At 37.2% G+C, this 19,249-nt stretch overlaps 1 protein-coding gene across 3 annotated transcripts in view; it reads right to left on the bottom strand.

The window, feature by feature from the left end:
• The window catches only part of HECW2 (HECT, C2 and WW domain containing E3 ubiquitin protein ligase 2), a 150,583-nt gene that overhangs the window by 66,731 nt on the left and 64,603 nt on the right, over positions 1-19,249 (bottom strand). For all 3 annotated transcript variants that reach the window (XM_085299492.1, XM_085299493.1, XM_085299494.1), the window contains 4 exons: positions 17,239-17,346; positions 7,976-8,070; positions 4,363-4,438; positions 1,674-1,843 (listed from right to left, as the gene is read on the bottom strand). In XM_085299492.1, coding sequence (XP_085155618.1) covers positions 1,674-1,843; positions 4,363-4,438; positions 7,976-8,070; positions 17,239-17,346 — 449 coding nt within the window. The remainder of the gene's footprint in view (positions 1-1,673; positions 1,844-4,362; positions 4,439-7,975; positions 8,071-17,238; positions 17,347-19,249) is intronic.

Raw genomic sequence — 19,249 nt, 5'->3', positions numbered from 1 at the left:
CAGACTTGACTGCAGGTGTCCAAAAGATTCAAAAGTAATTCAGGGGCAAATATACAAGCATGTGCTCATGCACACACAGCATGCTGACAAACACCCTTAGGAACACTAGGAATACCAGTTTAGAAGCCAGAGATTTTTTTCCTCTAGATTCTAAGAAGTTTCAAGCAAACAGAAAAGTACAGTAAAATCTACTCTGAAAAGCCTATTTTATCCTCCATTTTTAAGATCTCCAAACAAATCACGATTTCAGTACAATGGCTAATATAAATCTAGCTGGATAGGTAAGACATATTGAACAGGGTACAAAACAAGGAACAACCCTTCAACTCCACTACGGACTTCAAATAAATACATTCAAAAAAAGCAATTAAATTGGATCAGGAATAAAACCACTTTCTATGCAGCATAAATGCCAGAGTTGGGTTCCTGTGATAAACAGAACTTAAAATTCGTCACTCTGTTTGGTGTAAAATTACATATTCACTTTGCAGAAAGCAGTAGATGTAAAAAAGGATCAATTCTGCACCACTAGTCCAGCATATGTAATGGGATCATAAGCTGGTATTGTCAGAGCATTGCTACAGGGAAGATTCAGCAGTTAAAGCAAGATGATGTAATGTATGCTTCAGTGAACATTATCACTTTTGCAATAAGCTGCAAAAAAAGGGGCCTGGAGGAGAAGAATGGGGAAAATATGACCAGGGTTTCCTACTATCTACTGGATGGATGGATAGAGAAATCAATAGATAAAAAGAATATGAACCAATTTAGAATTAACACTCTCAAATTCTGAAGTTTTTAACAAATCTACACTCCTCCTCACAACCAAGCGGTCCAGAAGGAGTGCTAATGCTGGCCCTGCCCTGTCTTGCTTCAGCACTTGTTTGATTTCGTTACAATTTGTGGAAATATTCTCCAAGCCCACTCACTGGTCCTCAAAGACTAGGGACTTCTGCCATTAAGCAGAGGTTTATTTCAACACTATTTCTCACATAAACATTTCCCTTCAAAGATAAAGCTTTGCTCATGTGTTGAAGACCGTAGTGGGACTGCATTGTTCAGTTCCCTCCCTGAGGTCTGCATAGCTTACCTAGTACAAACAAATCTGGAAAAGCGGCTTCTGCCAAACAACTTTTTTTCTTCTTGCTAGGTGGTGCTGTAAATCCTTCCTGGGCTTTCCTTTCTACAGCAGCGCATACAGTACACCAAAAAGCATCCTGTCTGCCTGATGAAACAGAAACCTTGCCAATTGCTATGTGCATCAAAAGCATCTTTTCTGAATGAACAGTGGTTGCAATCACCGATGATGAATACTCATTTATTGCACCTTTTCTTGAAGAGTCTTCTCAGAAGATATAATCCATTTTAATTAATTTATTCTTGCAATTGCAAGGAATCTACAGGGTTGCTGAATGCTTCTAACTCTTATTAGCAGAGAAGGGAATGAAAACCTCATAGCAGTGTAGCTTAAACACACAGCTTAAACATGTAGATGATAGCTATTTGTGTCAAACAACAGGGCTTCTAGAATTACTCTAATTTGTGTGTCATTCCAAATCACTAGCTGTGAAATAGGCTCACAGCCTTCCGACAGTCAGGACCAATGCATAAAGAGAAAATACAAGCCTTGTACTGCATCAGCTGGCAGAACGCTCTTAAAAGGCATACATTACCTCTCTGTGCCAAATAGGATTAGTTGTGTTRCTGATGATAGTCGACCTTCTTTCCTGACCATGATGAGCAAATGTAGGAAATGTACTTTTCTTGCCTGGCTGAATAGACATCTTTAGATAAGGATCAGGGTTGAAGAACATGCCTTTTTTAAGTCCAACTGCTCTAATATCTTTAAAGTAAGAAAAGAAAGAATAATAAAAAAAAAAGAACACAGTAATTAAAACCAGTTCATRAAGTGTCATATTCTTAAAATACTAGCCAGGAAATCAATTTACCACAAACCACTAAATAAAGCAACATAACATTCATCAYACAGTAACTGGTAACTAGTGCACAGAAGATAGTTAAAGCAGGAAGTCAAGTGTTTTCCCAAGAGACTATGGAGAGGAAAGGTATCAATATCCTCATTTATACCCTTGCCTCCAGTCATTTGTAATACAAAATATAGCACGACCTTTCAATTTACACACAAATTTTTTTTCTAAATACTTAAGGTATTACCACTCTTAAAAAAAACAAACATACACACACAGTACTTGCTCTGTTTCTGGATGAGGAAAAGTGACTAAAATAAAAAACTGTATGGGAGGTAACGTAGTGAACTCATGCTTTCCCAAACTTGAGACTCTGAGAAACATAATTTCAAATATTCATTAACAAGATTGCTGTGAACTATGATGCATACTCTTCCAGCTTGGAGGAAGACAAACTATCCCATACAAAAGGAGGCAAGGTCTTCTGAAAATGCTTCTTCCCATCTACAGAAAATCTTGTATTGAAACTTCTTACAACTCACAATAATAATGAATGGCTTTATTGGATGCATATTCTTGTATCTACGGACATTAATGAGAACATGCACTTAAACAAGAGCAAAAAAAAGGCATTTTTGATAAAATATTAGATTTTAAACTTAACTGTAAAACAATTCTCKGTTTAGGCTTGCTGAAGAAAAAGATTTTTGTGCCTTTCTCCATTAGGTATTCTAGCATGGGGCAAGCAGTCTTCATGACTCTACTGCAATTGGAACGTACACACTTAGCTCAGCCATTTATAAAAAAGGCAAAATTCAGCATACTAAAATGAAATGCCATACCTATGGATTCAGAAAAAAAAATCTACCTAATGTTCAGAATTAAGCTGCATAAGATAAATACAATGAAATAAAAAGTAACTCCCTTTAAAAACATCAACTCTATATGCGTAACACCTGCAAACTTGCACAGAGCTCTCTATCACGATCTTTGAACTAAAGCCGTTCAGAAACTGCTTTGCCGGGAGAGAGTACAGCGATACTTCTCACAAAGACAGCCCTCTGTGTCCAACAGCGCATGGCAGTCCACCAGCTATGAAAGGTGAGACAACCATGAAGAGACTAAGATTCCCTAGACACACTGTTTTTCCCCTTAAAAAAAAAAAAAATCTACATGACTTAATTATGTATCAGTCTGCACAAGCACAGATTACAAACCTGTAAGATCTCCAGGCATGAAGCAGATGATTTTTTGATTTCATTAACAATCTTATTTCACATTGATTTGCTAATTTGGTAATATACTGTACAATGTCACTAATGATGTATGACATATGTTGTCATGATTTATAGGTTTCACTTAATCAGGAAGATCCAGCTAAGTGGCTCACTTAAGTTTTCCTCATTCATTTTAGAGGCTGCTCTGAAACATCCATCCTTTGCCATCATTTCATCCTCAACAATTTGACGTGTGTTCATCCAGATGTATTTTCTTAAAGTGTTTTTAGCAAAGACTTGGAAGGACACACATTTCAAATAACCTTCTTTGAGTTGTACCGAAGGAAGGAAAACACRAGAAATTACTCCACTTGTCTTGTTAACAATTTTTTTCCCCCTTCCAGGTTCTGTTCTGCAGTTACAGGACAGAAGTCCCAGGAATGAGAAATTTAAAGGAAATGTAAAGTATGTAAAACAGGTGCATGAGGATACTGTCACCATAGCTCCTCGGGTCTAGAAGCCAATTTATCTGTTTAGTGCTAGAAAACTATCAAATCCAGCCTGCGTTCAGCAAAGCTCTCCATGTATATTTTCTTCTGTATGCCTTCTGCCTGACTGCATCAGTGCTTCAGCATCTGCTCTTACAGGCCTTCTCTGAAGAAACAGTTTGAAAGTCATTAATTCTTCACTTGGTTTTTAAACATTCATGGTCTAGTGCTATCGAAACAAGTGAGGCTGGTAAACCGTAATTCAGTTATTTTGCAGTAGGGACRGCTTAGCACTCTCTGCTACAAGTAAATCAAGTAGCAGTGTTTTTTTTAAACCACTATTTGCAGCCGTTGCTTTTTTACTGCTTTCTTCAAAGGGAAGGGACAAACTTGCAATTTATTTCCAGACTAAGTTTTCCTCTCTTCAATCTGAGAGGAACTGTCCCTTGAGCAAACTGAAAATTTCTGCACATTTCTCATGCTGAGATCCACCAAATCCATTCCTTTAATTCCTACAGAKTCACAATTCCAGATTGTTTTCAACAAACAGAAGTTCTCCGCAAAAATGACATCTTTCAAGCCACCAGAATGAGCTCATAGCGAAGCTAATAAAGAAATGCATTCTACTTTTGAATATTTTAACATACTTTTTTCTCTTTTTGTAAAAATAATTTGCAAAAGCTAGATGAGAACAGTTGGTTCTTTTTTTTTTTTTTTTTTTTTTTTTACCTGACAGGGTAAAGCTGACTAACTTCCGAGAGTGCTGGGCTCCAGAAGCACCTTCATCCATGCCTTCTACTCCCATCTGAAGAGCAGAAAAAATAAAGTGTATCCCATAAGTTTTCATCTGCTTTTATACATGTTTGACAGTTATTATGCAACTGTAAAGTAATACACAGGAGAAGAATCTGACCAATGCCTGACTATTACCCACAGGAAAAGTTAATAACATCAGTTTCTAGGAAAACACCTACTATTTATGCCATGTGGTATTAACACATCAATCCTTGCAACCATCGGAACAGAGCATATACACGCTATTATATGGGAAGAGATGATTAAGAATAAAAAAAGAAACTGTATTTTCTTATGGGCTTTCATTTTCTAAAATTCATCAACAGTATGAATTGGTAATATACACCAAAGCAAGAGCTAACCAGTGACAGTACGTGTAACTTTGGTTGATTTTCACAAATAGACAGTTTACTTTGCAACAATAACAAAAAAAAAAAAAAAAGTGACAGTACGTGTAACTTTGGTTGATTTTCACAAATAGACAGTTTACTTTGCAACAATAAAAAAAAAAAAAAAAAAAAAAAAGCAAAGAGATCACAGACTAACAAAAGTCTTCAAGTCTTCAGACTTTTTTTAAAAAAAAAAAATCTATGCATGCATGTGCTCTAAAAGCTATACACATATTTCAGAGACTTTCAGGTTTGGTTTCTACTTTTCCTAATACGGGATTTATGTATTACTTAAAAAAATTCTCATGTATTAATATGTCCTATTACTACATACACAAGTAGATTTCTTACGATTAACAGAAGAATTTGCTTTTCAAGAGGAAGATGCGCAACCAGTTAGGAAATCTCACAAAAAAAAAAACATTGATGGATATATTAAAAGTGAAATGGTTCCTCAGGTAGGCACTGCACTCACTTCCAGACAGACGACTGTCAGTAGACACAGTCTGCTGACAAAGCTTCATCCAAACACTACACTGGGAATATATATACAAGGAATAAAATAGAAAGTCATCTGATCTAGTAAGCAATAAAAATAAGTTAAATAAAAATTTTAACACCTATGTGTKTTGATTAAGTATGTAAAGTAATACTTAGCATCTGGAGAGTTGTTTAGAAGATGAAATAGAAGTTATAGAATTGAGAAATTATTTGGGGTGACTTGATAGCTGGACTAGAAAGTGGAAACTGTGAAGAAAACTGCTTTGCACTAACTGAAAATGCAACCATACCTTTTCATATTGCTTTAAGCAACTTAATATCATTAACTTTCAAATACTTCCCATGATTAGCAAGCACATTGAAAGAACAAAACCAGAATCAGTATAAACACCAGGGCAAAATCAACAACTGATATTGCAGAATTTCTTTCTTTGCAAAATTCTCACATTTAGCATAACACGCAGGCAAACAAATCAAATGCTAAAGGAAGAGCGATGACGTTGATGCTTGACGTCCTGCCGGCGCTGGGCGCGCAGCTGAAGGGACACACTGTGGCAGGAAGTGCCACTGCTCACATTCCAGCCCATTTCCTTTTTRCATTGCTTGATTCATGATTCACCATCATTTTCAAGGTAAAACATCTCTCACCACAATGCTCCAAACTCTACCACTTTCCCACCGAGCACGAAATCATTACTGCAAGGACTTTGTATGGAGCCCTAAGCAGCAACTGCAGGCAGGAAAATCAGGAGGGCCTGGAAACACAACAGCTCACTTGCAGCTCAGCTTCCTCTGCTCTAAGCACAGGCTCCTGGAAGCAACAAGGGGCTAATCCCTGCGGGAAGCTTACGCTGTATGTGCAGGGTCAAAGAACCCAGGCRTATTTCAGTGTGCTCTCTCTCTTTGGCTTATTCTAACATGTACTGTTTTCTTGTTAAAAACATTATCTATCAACAAAAAGGKCTTCCTTATGCTATACATGTCTTTCTGCTAAGTCACTGACTCAGTTTATATTAGGTTACTGTGTGAACAACGTTGTTCACATAACTAATCATTACTTTTCATGTTCCATAGAAAATACRACTGCTTACAATTCAGTTATAATACAACGATTTATAACTATTCTCTAGCAATTTTACAGTAGYGGAGGTCCTCACAAGCTGACATTGCTTCAGATGTATCAGTGTCTTGATTCACTATCTACTGTTTTCCAGCTCCACTGTGATCTGAACAGCAATTTCAATTTTTCTGTTCCAATTTCCATACCTGATCCCACCATAAACACTTAGAATWTTGAACTACAAAGGCTAGCTTATCTGGGAAAACAGTGCTCCTGAATGCTAGATCAGACCTTGTTTGTCTACTAGAACAGTGTTCAAATGAACTCAACAGAATTTTAATTGCTTATCCAAAACATAAGATGGACTGAAATACTTAGTGTGATTTGGCTCTCACTAAATGTCTAATCACCTAATACCAAAATTAGGAAAGATCCAAGTAAGCAGGCAACTTATTACAGATTCAAGAAAACCTGGACATGTACCTTGACTCTTTCAGCACAACCAACTCTCTGTAATAAGAGACATCAACAATACCAAGAGAATGTAATATCCTCCACTAGACTGCTTAAAGTGTAACCCTGACAATATGAAAATAGTGCTCWGTATTAACATTTAATAATAGGTATGCTTATGTATAACTAACCCAACATAACATTTTTAATAAGTCTCATCTGAGCTCTCATATGACATTCTTATCAGGGAAACTAACAGCTTGCTATTAGTTAGAGCCCCATACTGTTAGCACAAACATGTTTACATAAACTACATCTTCTATCAGCAGTGTCAGGGTTATGTCCAGTCTCCAGAATATTCAGGACTTCGTACTGCCTTTCAAAGGAAGCAAAAATTAACCACACAATAATGACCAATGACTCTGACAAAAAGGTCTAACTCCCAAAGACATAAATGCGTATTGAAAGATAAAAGTTCAGATGTTCTTTTGGGTAGTGAGCTTCCAAAATATTAGTATGCATATAGTATGCATTCAGTTAAAAAATATACATTTCTTTTTAAACAATTAAAAATTCCTTAAAACATCATGTATTTCAAAAGAACAATTCATAAGGAATTCATAAGTTTCATAAGGAAACTGTAATAAGGAAACAATAACCCTCGATAGAGAATTATCTAAATTTCAATAGTATACGAACACTCAAAGAATTAACTTATTTCTGCAAGAGGAATGCTGTCCAGTCAGTCTTATTTTTTTATGTTAGTAATCGCTATCTCATCAATAGCTTAACTTTAAATATTAACAAACAGTAATAACAAATGGAGACTCTGATAAGGATTCAGTTTGTATTAGGTAACCATTGGAAAATGTTTACCTAGACTGTTAAATTAGAGCATACCTGCAGCCTCAAAGTTGAAAGCAAGCAAAGTCAAATTCTTAGCAAAAAAGATTCCTTTTTGTAATCATGAAAAGTACAAAACATAGAAAAGCATTTCCTGATTTTGATGATTTTGTCAAGTAATCTCATTTTTTGCAAAAATTGCAGTTGATGGTAAAACTAGATTTATCTTGACAYATTTATCTGAAATTTAATATTATCTTCTTACATAAATAAAATGAACAAATAAATAGGTTAAACTTACCATCACAGCAGGGTTTTTCACAGTGATACATGGAGTAGTAGCTCGGAGGGCTCCACTAACACCATGGTAGTATTTAAAACAGATCTTTATTTCAGCTGAAAAACATTAATCGCATGAAATCCTTTGTGACTGATATTAGACAAGAGAGAGACAACGAAGGGAATACATGCATATAGGGAGTCATAGTTCACTTCTGTTCAAATGTGTGGGCTGTTTCACCAGCATGATTTACTGAAATATTTTCAGTACACAATAACGGTAACYGAATTGTATTTTCTCTCAACCTGTAGAAGCCTCTCTCTCAAAAGTGAATAATTTTTTTTGCTGAAGTGTGGGTAACCTCTGCATTTTTTTTTTAATTTTAACTAGATTTCTACTCAGTGTCGGTGAAAAAACAGCAGTGCATTTTTTGCAGTTCTTGCAGTTGAGATGTCCACTTACTAATGAGTAAGAAACGTTTAAGTATTTACAAACTATGCTTCATATTAACCCGCTTTGTTTTGAATGGATCCAGAGGGGAAGGAAATGAGATTAATATTCAGCTGAGAAGACAAGTCCATTTCAACATAAGAGGGTGAATTATTATTTTTTGACAGACCTGGAAGTTGGAAATCAAAAAATTTGACATGTATTTGTTTTATTCTTAAATTATTTAGTCAGATGGAAATTGATGCCCCTCTCTACAGTTTTATAAACACAGGTGGAATTAAAGATACATTGTATCTTGATACTCTATGAAGTGTTAAAGCAACTGATTACTTTGCTTCTCAAATGGAAAGGGCTGTGTAGCCTGTTTAGACGCACGCATTAACATATATGTTGACATGACAACTTAAAGAGAGACATTCTGTTTACACAATCTATACAAGCTTCTTTCATGTCAAAGCAATAATTCTCAAATAAATCACTTTCTCCTGTGTTAATTGTGATTCACCAAGACAGGATAGAAGGGAGACCTGCATTGCTGAATACGTGCTAAGCGCAGCAAGCTCTTGAGTTGTGGCGGTGGCTGAGGCTACCTGCTGGCACTTCTTCCCTAACCTTAGGCAAGGGCACAGAGAACAGAATGGCTCCACGTATCCCTCTATGCACAGTAAAACACAGGTTTGCAGGAAATAGTGGCAGAGATTCAGGATATGTTTATCTGGATTATAATACAACCATATTTTCTTTAAGACAATCATTGTTTCTTCCTATGACTTAATTCTTAGAAGACTGAGGAGAAAAGAAATCATTAGAYTGTCTGCTCTGATCAGTATTGTGCTCTTTGTTGCCCCTTCTCCACTTCATGCACTGGAGGTCTCAGTCACAGCTTAAAACAGCAAGTTGATACTTAGATGCAGGATACACTCACCACTCTGCAGCTCTGGCCTTCATGCATATCATCCTGAAGTCAACTAAATCAAAATTAATTTTRTTTAGCTCTGCCTATCTTGTTAGATCATTCTATATGTATCTTTCATTGTTCTTATCCATTTCTCTAATTCTCATACCACCCACAAATAAAATCAGTAGGAATCTTAGATTTATTTCCAAATTGCAGATGAAAATCTGATAAAAACACATCTCTGTTACTACCTATAAGGCCCCATAAACATAGAGCATCCCACATCCATTCCCTTCTCAGGGACATTCCTTCAGATATCACACAGACTGCAAGAAAGTCTTACAGCCAGCAGACATTTTCTCGTCATTTAAAAATAGAACAAAATGAAATTTAGGTATCTGTGATTCTTTAAAACTTACCATACAGAGCCATAGAAAAAGGCTATGTTAATTAGTTAATCTGAACCCTCCCTAACATCATAATCCCCTCTTTCTAAAGCCAATGGCTGTTAGCATTTTATAGCCATAGACTCAAGTCCATTATATAAAAATGTTGGAATTAACAAAGGGTTTCTGGGACTCAAATACTGACATTTGAATTTCAAAAGAATTCCTGCRTGAGATAATAGTGTTGTATTTCTCCCTATGGACTATGCACTCTCATCTTATCAGCTTATTCCAAATAATGGCTTGCTTTTAAAACATGAATAATTCCCCCAAGTCTCCCACTTCATCTGTTTCCTGCCTTTCATATTTTATCTTTGGCCATCAAAAAATTGTTTTTGCGTAGAAATATACTTGGAATACACAACCACCAACATATTTATAGAAGAACACATTCTTTTCCAGGACACACATAACTCATTTCAACATTTTTTTTCCTTTAAAAACAATTTGCTCCAGAGGTATCTTAGTTAATGAAACATTTAAATTAAGAGGTGGAGTCCCCCTACACTGCATTTATAAGCAATGGGCAGAGATACCTCCAGAAGACAAGTCAGATCCTGGCTGGGTTACAACAGTCTCTGGAGATGAACGGCACTCCCTATTAACTGTATAGAAGCTGCACAGCAGCTAACGTTCTCGGACACTTCGGATGGACACAAAAAGTTACTTGGGCTGAATCCATGGTTCTCTGCAGATATAAACATATATGCTCAAATATTCAGTGAGCAAAAGTTGACAACAGTGATCCATCTAAAAAATAATAGGAGAACATGTTTCGCAAACCTTATTTAAGAAAGTTTTGGCACTACAACAAATTAAGTTAGTTTTGCTCAGACTTTATAAACCTAACAAGGGAGACCTGACCCAGGGAAAAGGCCACAGGTTAAACCTTCACGTATCTCAGTTGAGCACAAACCCTTGCTAAATAACTGTAGTGCTTTAAAAGTGTTCACACATCCGTTAAATTGAATTTCTTTTCTTTATCATGAGAGTTTAATGAACACAAGCTGTTTATTCAGATATTTAACAGTCTTTCTTTACATCATTTTAACTACTTATCTTTGTGATTACATCCTACTTGTAACAGCACAGAACAGCAAACAGCAAAACAGCAGAATGCAAGTGCCAAAGTAGGTTGCCTCCAGGTACTTGCTGTCTCGCTCTGCAGGTGTATCATAGGATTTATTTTACAGGCAGCATAATAAGAACTCGATAGTGGCTTAAGAGGACTTACAGAGAGCTTCTTAGGTGAAGAGAGACTACTGGGACATAAATTGTCTATTATTGATACTAGTTCATCTAACCTGTTTCAACGGAAATTACTCAAACAACAGCTGTTWATAAAATTCTCACCATGCTATCACTTGTATCACAGATATTCTTGTTTTTACTCACAGTCATAAGCATTGCCTATTATATTCCAGTTTAGCAAAGCATTTAACTATAATCTAACTTTTAAGACAAACTACTGGGGATATTATGTGCTTAAGAAAATCAGCAAAATTTGCCACAAATTTTGAGAGAGATGTAACTCTGTCTTAGGTATATCTGATACTCAAAAATAGCTGTTGAGAGACAACAGACATATATAGCAAAAGTATAGCAAAAATAGTTCTAACTCAGTGAAGGTGGTCATAAATAGCTTAGGGACAATAATTGCAAGATAGTCCCCAGTTAGAATAAGGGTACTAGTCACACAGTGTTACACACACTCATTTCWACCTAAGTAAATGACCTTTAGAATTTCACTTAAATGAAACCTAAAATAAAGGAAGATCAAAAGCATATAAAAAACAGATACAAGCCATGAATCATGTTGATAGACTACTCATTAACATTGACCATTTTGGTCAAAACAACTAAAAATACTGAAATGTGCTTCTATCTTTATCAGATAAAACAAGTCTTCACTAAAGCAGCCCTTAAAAGCTAAAAACATCAAACTCAATTATGAAGTTGATTTTTTTAAAAATTCACATTATTCTTAAACAAAAATGAAATGAAAAAGTTGGGCTAGGAATCTGCTTCACTGAGCACGAAGTACGGCAAGTTTCTGTCTCAAYAGACTGCTTTTGCAAAGTTACAACTTTATAGAAATACAGAGTCAAGAGAAAGAATTCTATATAACACTTTAATTGTAACATTATACTAGCATAATACAAACACATGTATTATCACGTTTTCTGAATATATCTCATAGCTTATTCAAGTYATAAAACCGAGATTTTTAAGCAGACAAAACAGGCTCAGTCTGTGCTGCCACTATACTGGAGGTATTGCACTGTGCTACCAGAAGTAATTTAACCACAGACTTCCCAAGGGTGACTTGAAAATGATTGAAGCRACAAGACTGGCAGTCTCTGGATGAATCCCAACAGCTGCCACTATGGATTACTGTTCAAGATTCAAACCCACAGCATCAATAAAGCAAATMTATGCAAATAAATGTATTTATATTCTGCTTACAGTAATGACTACAACATAGAGTATTATAAACACTAGCAAAAATATTACACTACAAGTAAAGTAGGGGATGGTCTTTCTTGTGGATACTGAAAGTAATATTCATAGAACCAAGAATTTAGCTGATAAATACAAATAAATGTGACTTTATGCCCAACTCCAGGAAATCCATCTCAAAGAGGCCCCTGGCCTCTATGCCTACACAAATAAATTGAACAGGGCCATGCCATGGACTCGAGTACAGGCCTGGGACCATCTATACTGCTTAAGCKTCACCTTGAAGATTTAGAAGCTGCAGTTTCTAAAGGGCTGCTGTTTCTATGAACTAACCTTCACAGAATTCAAGGTTCCTTTCATATTCTCCTGCTGCCATTTCCACTGATCATTTCCATGCATCTTTCTGCTACCTCTATTCTCTGTAAGGAATATTGTCATGTCTGCTCCAGCACGACACTCCAAAGGGAGCCGCTGCCATTCCACGTGCACAGACTGGCATGCCCAGAAAAACTCTGCCATGTTAAATCATTTCTAGGGCAATTGCAGCCTCTCTCACGTCAGGGGCTGAAGGACCTGCTGTGCTTAAGAGCCTGATGTGAGGCCAATTGCTAGACAACCACAGCAAACACACTCACAATCCGTGAAAGCATTAAGTTGTGTTGCACTGTCATGCTGTTACTGCCTACTCAGAGTAATGCTCACCAAACTTGTCCCTTTATTTTACAGAAGAAAGAAAACTCTTTGTGGAGCTGTGGTCACTTCTGAACAATCCTCCTGAAATTTATACAGCCAATAACTTAACAGAGCTGTCTAGCAAGTCTCTGTTTTCCTTCCCACACATTTTACCAAGCCTCAGAGCAGAAAGTTTTTAAACCATCTCTATTATGTAAGCAATGAAACTCCATCTCAGGGATACTGATGCTCATATTCACTTTGTTGAATCCCTAAAATGACAGAGCCCGTTTTCATGCTTACATCACACTTCATCTTTCCCCAAGGAAAGAAAAGARGAGCATCTACCTCTGTAGCAGCTGGCTCGGCAGCATAAAGCCAGCCACTTCGTCTAGGGGAGATGGCGTAAGGGTCCAAGCTGTTTGTGATGGTGAGCTGAAGTCTGTCCTTTGCAGGTACTTTATTTCCCCTCTACATACTCCTTTTCTCCTCCCTCAGCACCTCCCCTTCAAGGGTGCTCCTATTTCTGGAGCACATTAAGTTTATTTCTCGTTATTTCATTGCTGATTCTTTTGATTCCCCCTTCTGAGGGTACAGTCTTTGGAAATTTTTTGTGTTGATTTTTGCTGAAAGCTAGTGAGAGTTTTCTTTGATCATCTTTGTTTTGCTAGTTTTCAGTGCTTTTAGGGGAATTGATGTCTCTTTAGCACAAATATGATGAGTATCTCCCTCCTCTTCTTTCTGCGGATTGCCTGATCTGAATGCAGGAGATGGCAAACTACGCCTTTATACATTTTACTTGCTTGGGAAATAGGAGATGCTAAATCTACAAGGAGGGGTTTTAAGAACAGACTAAACGCCTGAAAAATCACATTAAAAGACCACAGATACATAGTAATGCCAAACTCAGAAAAATGCTTAACCAAGTCTAACATTAAGCATAAATTCCAGAGACCTCAACTACACTATTAATATGTTTACAATTATGTTTGTGGAATAACAGTGCAAGTTCCTGAATAAAGAGGCTTTTCTTAAAAAGACACAAATCTGAGGATTGCAAGAATCTGCTGCCCTAATCCAAACTCCTACTGAACTAACATGCAATTAAATTAGAAATATTCCTTCTGCATGAGATTCATTTGCATGTGGTTTGTTAGCAACGCTGTCGTCCTCCACACTTTGCCCTACAGAGATGTTGCAGCCTTACTGGTGAAAAGATATGCAATGTCCTGAAGCTTTGACAATGGTAGGAAAAAAAAAATACAACCAAAGCCTTTGGGGTAATCTGGATGTGGATTATCTCAACTCATTATTCAACATTAGTAAATTCTTCAGTTCAGCTGCTTTTCTTGACAAAGAGACAGGCAACATCAGGCCAGTTTCACTTATCTTTTGACTGTAATTCCTAAACAATTATCATAGCTATTTAACATAACTCTTAACAGGCATGTATAARTTCTCTTTGCCAGAGCTGGCTCGAGGTTTCTCCAGTCTGCGGCTAACACCCCCATCTCTCCTCATGGATAGGAAGAGAAGGGAGCCTGCTGGTCATATAGGTATAGCAGCATATAGGTAGTGCAATCCAGAGCTGCCTGTGCTCCAAGCAGACAAAAATGAAACAGCTCTGAGCTATAAATCCTACGGTCACATAAGTCCATCTCTACCTCAGCTACTTATCTAGCTTAATAGCAGCCTTCTGGAGCTCAGGCATGTCAGAGTATAAGCAATGACCAGAGGACCAGGTCAAGAGAAACATCGTACGTTCAATAGAGAGACTTGCAAGTCTCTGCAACAGAGCTGGAACAATCCTGCACATCAATTGCTTTAAAAAACTGTAGACATTGCTGCAGAGCCTGGAGTTGTTCTCCATCCTAATAGTTCTACCCATTGCTAGGGAGGCCCTGTTGAGCTGCTAATGCTCTGCCGCATGTCATTACCAGGACAAGTAAATATGACAACCCCCTAATTCCATGACTTGCATACGATATCTTCTGACTCTTGACAATGATATTCCTCAACACAAGAAATCCACACTTGCAGAGTTTGYTCCAATGTTTGGAAAACAACAGCAGAATAACGCATCAGAGAGACCTTAACTGCACCAACCAGCCCACACTTCCCGGGGACACCAGCTGCCCCATTTGCCTCTCTCTCTCTTGCTCCCTTGCCATGACAGCAGCACCRCACTCAGTGCAGCACTGAGAGCACAAACTGTATCAGCACCACGGGAGAAAGAGGCTAGCAGCAGGCCTCTGTTTTTCACCGCAGCTGGCGTACACCGGGGCAGCATCCCTGTCTGCAAAATGCAGGGAGAACAGGAGCTGGAAGAGGTAGAGCATAGCGGTCCCCACAGCCAGCCTGGTGCTGCACGGCATAGGCTGCCCCATGGCGGTCGTATCTGAACTGCACGGCCACCCACTGCATTTGCAGGAGCTGGGACTTCGTGATGTAAGGAGGGGGTAGGGGAGCACAGCCACCAGCAGTCACGGCACCGTTACAGCTCCCCCATAAGCTAAGAATAGAAACTTTGCTGAGGAAACATTGCCACGGATCCGCGCAGGCTTCCACTTTACAAAGGGCGATCAGAAATTCAGCTAAGCATTTCAGCGCAATTCTTGGCCTCTCACTACAAACACAAACATCACTGGTAACATATTTATCTGCCACAGTATGTGCTACAGCAACATACACTCATAAACATCCCTTTTTACAGGTCTCAACTGCTGCATAATTCCTTGATTCTTGTTCCTAATATGTCAGCAGAACTGTTAACTGGTAACGCTCCCGGTGACTGAGGAACAGGTACACTGCACTCTTCGTAAGGGCCAGTTGCAAAGTGCAGTTGGTTACAAAGTGCAAATGATTTTAAGTTGAAACTGCTAATTCTTCAAGTAGTAGCCTAGGCTACTCACATGAAATAAATACATTGTCCAAGAGCCTCATCTCAGTAGATTATGGAGCAACACACAATCAGCTGAAGGATATAAACAAATACCCTGGAGGCCAAACTGCCAGTATTAGCAACAATATGGATATAGTTTGTATCTACAAGAAGGAAAAGGCAAGGAACTCTTCTAACATACATCTTAATCTGCTTTAACATATCGCTGTCTTTGGCACCAGGAAACTTAATTATCTTCTTGACCTTCATTATTTTCTTAATCTTCATCTTCAGTTCAATCATTTTTTCTTGTAATAAACTCCTGAAATTGATTTTAATTTTATCCTATTAAAACTTTTTTCACTCCTATATTATTGTACTGCATTTGTAAAAAAAAAAAAAAAAAATGTGCTGTGTAATGCATACGATAACTTGGCAAGATGCACGGATGAGTTCTAGAAATATGAAGTTTCATTAATTATTTATAGTAAAGGATATACAACACCTCTTGAAATACACGTATTGCTGTTATATCCATTAATTAAAAGAAGAATTGTGTTAAGACCTACATTTAGCAGCCCTGCAGCATGCGGTGAGGTAATAATAGAGTCAGAGTATATATATAATTTTTCTAATTTATAAAGCAAGATTCATGACTGTGAAGCTGAAAGGGTGGTAGAGCAGCTCTCAGCTCACTTGGGACAGACTGCCACTTTGACGGCAGGCATATCATCGTTCAACAAGCTCACATACACCATTCCAGGACTAGAATGTCAACTTCTCCAGGGGACCAAACATTCTGGAAAGTAAGATAACTCCTTTTCACTGAAGAGCAAAAAAACAAAAATCATACAGCAGAGTGGCTTAACTTTCTATAAGTCAAAGGAGTGTCATATCACTCTGATTTGAAACTTTACTACCAGTACTTCTCACGAAGTTCATCTGAAGCCTGTTCCTTCCAGTCAGACTGAGTCTCTCAACGTTTCAAAGCTGCCTGGTAGATTTTTCAGTGTAACAAAACTTTAGCTGAAAAATCCAGAAGTGGCTGGACAGGCAGCTGATATTTCCTAAAGACAAATCTAACCTTAATACTAAGAAACACTAGCACTACTGACTTATTATCTTTTCCTTTGCATGTATTTGTCATTAACATTTCATCCAGTTGAAATTTTAAGCTTCTTAGAAAGGGAGTTCATCTTTCAATGCATGTATACTATATGACACTGCAAAAGGTAATTTTTTTCTCCCTTAAGCTGAAGTACACCATTTAAGAACATCCCTAGATTACAGATGTACATTTAAGCTCAACTCCTTTATGATGTCTGGCAAGGACATTAAAAAAAATATTGTCCCTTGGAGAAGTATCAATTCCTTTGGTTTTTCAGAGACTTTTACAAAATGGACATTAATTGTCACCTGGTTGGCATGCCTTCATACAATCACAGGCATGCCTTGGATTGCATAAATATGTACTCACATTCCATAAAATATGGGCCAGGTTCAATTCGCCATACGATTTGTCCTTTCTGTGTGCCAGTCACTCCCCGATTCTTGGAATCCCAGAAATTAGCTGGAGAGTTCTCATCTGAAAGAAAAAGAAAATAAATCTTTATTTGTAAAGCAATATTTATAATAGTAAGTTGCTTGTTTGTTTGTTGGGGGTGGGGGAGAGATGTTGTTCAGTTCAAGAGGTCTGGAAACAAACATGGACTTCTGTTTGGAGGAAAAAAAAAAGAAAGAAAAGAAAAAAGAAAAAGGAAAAAAAAACATACTAATTGGCAAACGATAAATGGTTTTTCCTTTATGGTTACAGCTAGATGAATTTATACAGAGTGAGCAGACATTCATATAGCCATAGCAAACATATGGTTTCCTTTAAGAGGTGGCCTACCAAAGTAAAGCATCAAATTCCAAAACTTAACTCAATAGACAGGTTATTGGGAACGTATAGTGATTGCAACTTAAAATACCACAACAGTTTTCATCAGAGGGTTGTCACAACATTTATTTATAGCTGTCCTGCTCTGAGACATGCAAATAAAGCATTCATTTCCAGAAACGCTACTGGAGGTATCAAGACTTCCTTTAGGTTTTAAGATATTCCTGCCTTTTAGAAACTAGAGAGAATATTTTGACACCTACACCAAAAAATCTGACACTCTATTTCCTGACCTGTACAGTATTATCACCCTTCAGTAAACCTGAGTCACAGGTTCACAAAAGGGCAGAATTCCCTTTGTCCCCTCTGTCATTAACGAGACAGAGATAACAGAGTGATTCAGTGAAATACACTCAAAAGAGCAGAACTGAGAAGCAAATAATAAGCATCTGAATATCAGCTTAACAGTATCAATGTTTTCCCCTTGTAATTAACTCTTTACTTCTAACAGTAACAGGCCTTAAGATTTGTTTGTTTTTTATTTACCAGCCTATATTCAGACACCCAAAACACTTGAATGAAACAAAAAGAGTGAGAAGCTGTTTGAAAGGAAATACAGATTGGTCACAACAACCCACAAGACACCGACAAAAGTCCAAGTTAACTTATTTTATACACAAAGTTCTTTGAATGTATGCATGATAATAAGTGCATTTAGGCAGCTGATTCTTATGTAGACATAGATAAATTCTACTTCAAAAGCCACCAAATACCAAATTCTTCCCAATGATGCTTGATATCACTTACTCTTTAAAAAAATAAACAAACAAAAAATCTTTTATTATATATACCTGAATGCATTCTACAATCTTAAAAAGACTTCACCAAAAACTTAGTCTACTGTGGCTTTGTGCATGAAGCTCTTACCTATTCAAGCAGGCTTTCTTTGTACTTCGGTAGGAAATCCTGCATAAATAAAACTGCAAAATTTTCACCTATATTTTAGAAATCCATATACTATTTATGAAAGAGTAATAAGTAATGCAGCTTTATTACTTTCACCTTAAAATACATATATGTACACAGAAAATTTTCCTCTTCTACTTCATTGTTATCTCAGCATATGCACAATATTCTACTGAATTACGATCAGTGCAGTCTATACATTTACATTCCACTGAATTGATAAGCAAAGTACTACAGGACACAAACTGGAGGTCTTCTTTGATTGTTCAAGAGAAAATTATGCATCCCATCCACAACCTGAGGGATCTTCAGAGAGTCAAAAAGAAGCCAGAGAAATCTTTATAGAGATTTTTGTGCCTCAAGGCATGGGCAACTTGGAGAACTTGTAGTAAGCTGTAGTCTGAATACCTCAACATTACGATGACTCCAAAATAATTTCCTAACCATCTCCTAAAGTCTGTGATCCTGGAGGACATATAGAATATTCTTAGACTTGATTTTCCATGTGGACTCAATACAATAGTACATGAACTGCTCACATCATAAAGTCAGGCATGCAGACAGTAAAAGCTTAAACCACGCGTGCTTATTCTTCCTCATTAAAATAAATATAAAATAATCCATAGTCAGCAAATCTGCATCA

Source organism: Rhea americana, unplaced genomic scaffold (genome assembly GCF_003343005.1).
Source record: "Rhea americana isolate MKP2758 unplaced genomic scaffold, rheAme1 scaffold_15, whole genome shotgun sequence".
Taxonomy (NCBI): domain Eukaryota; kingdom Metazoa; phylum Chordata; class Aves; order Rheiformes; family Rheidae; genus Rhea; species Rhea americana.
The sequence above is the reverse complement of the archived record's forward strand: the minus strand, read 5'-3'. Positions and strand labels throughout refer to the sequence as shown.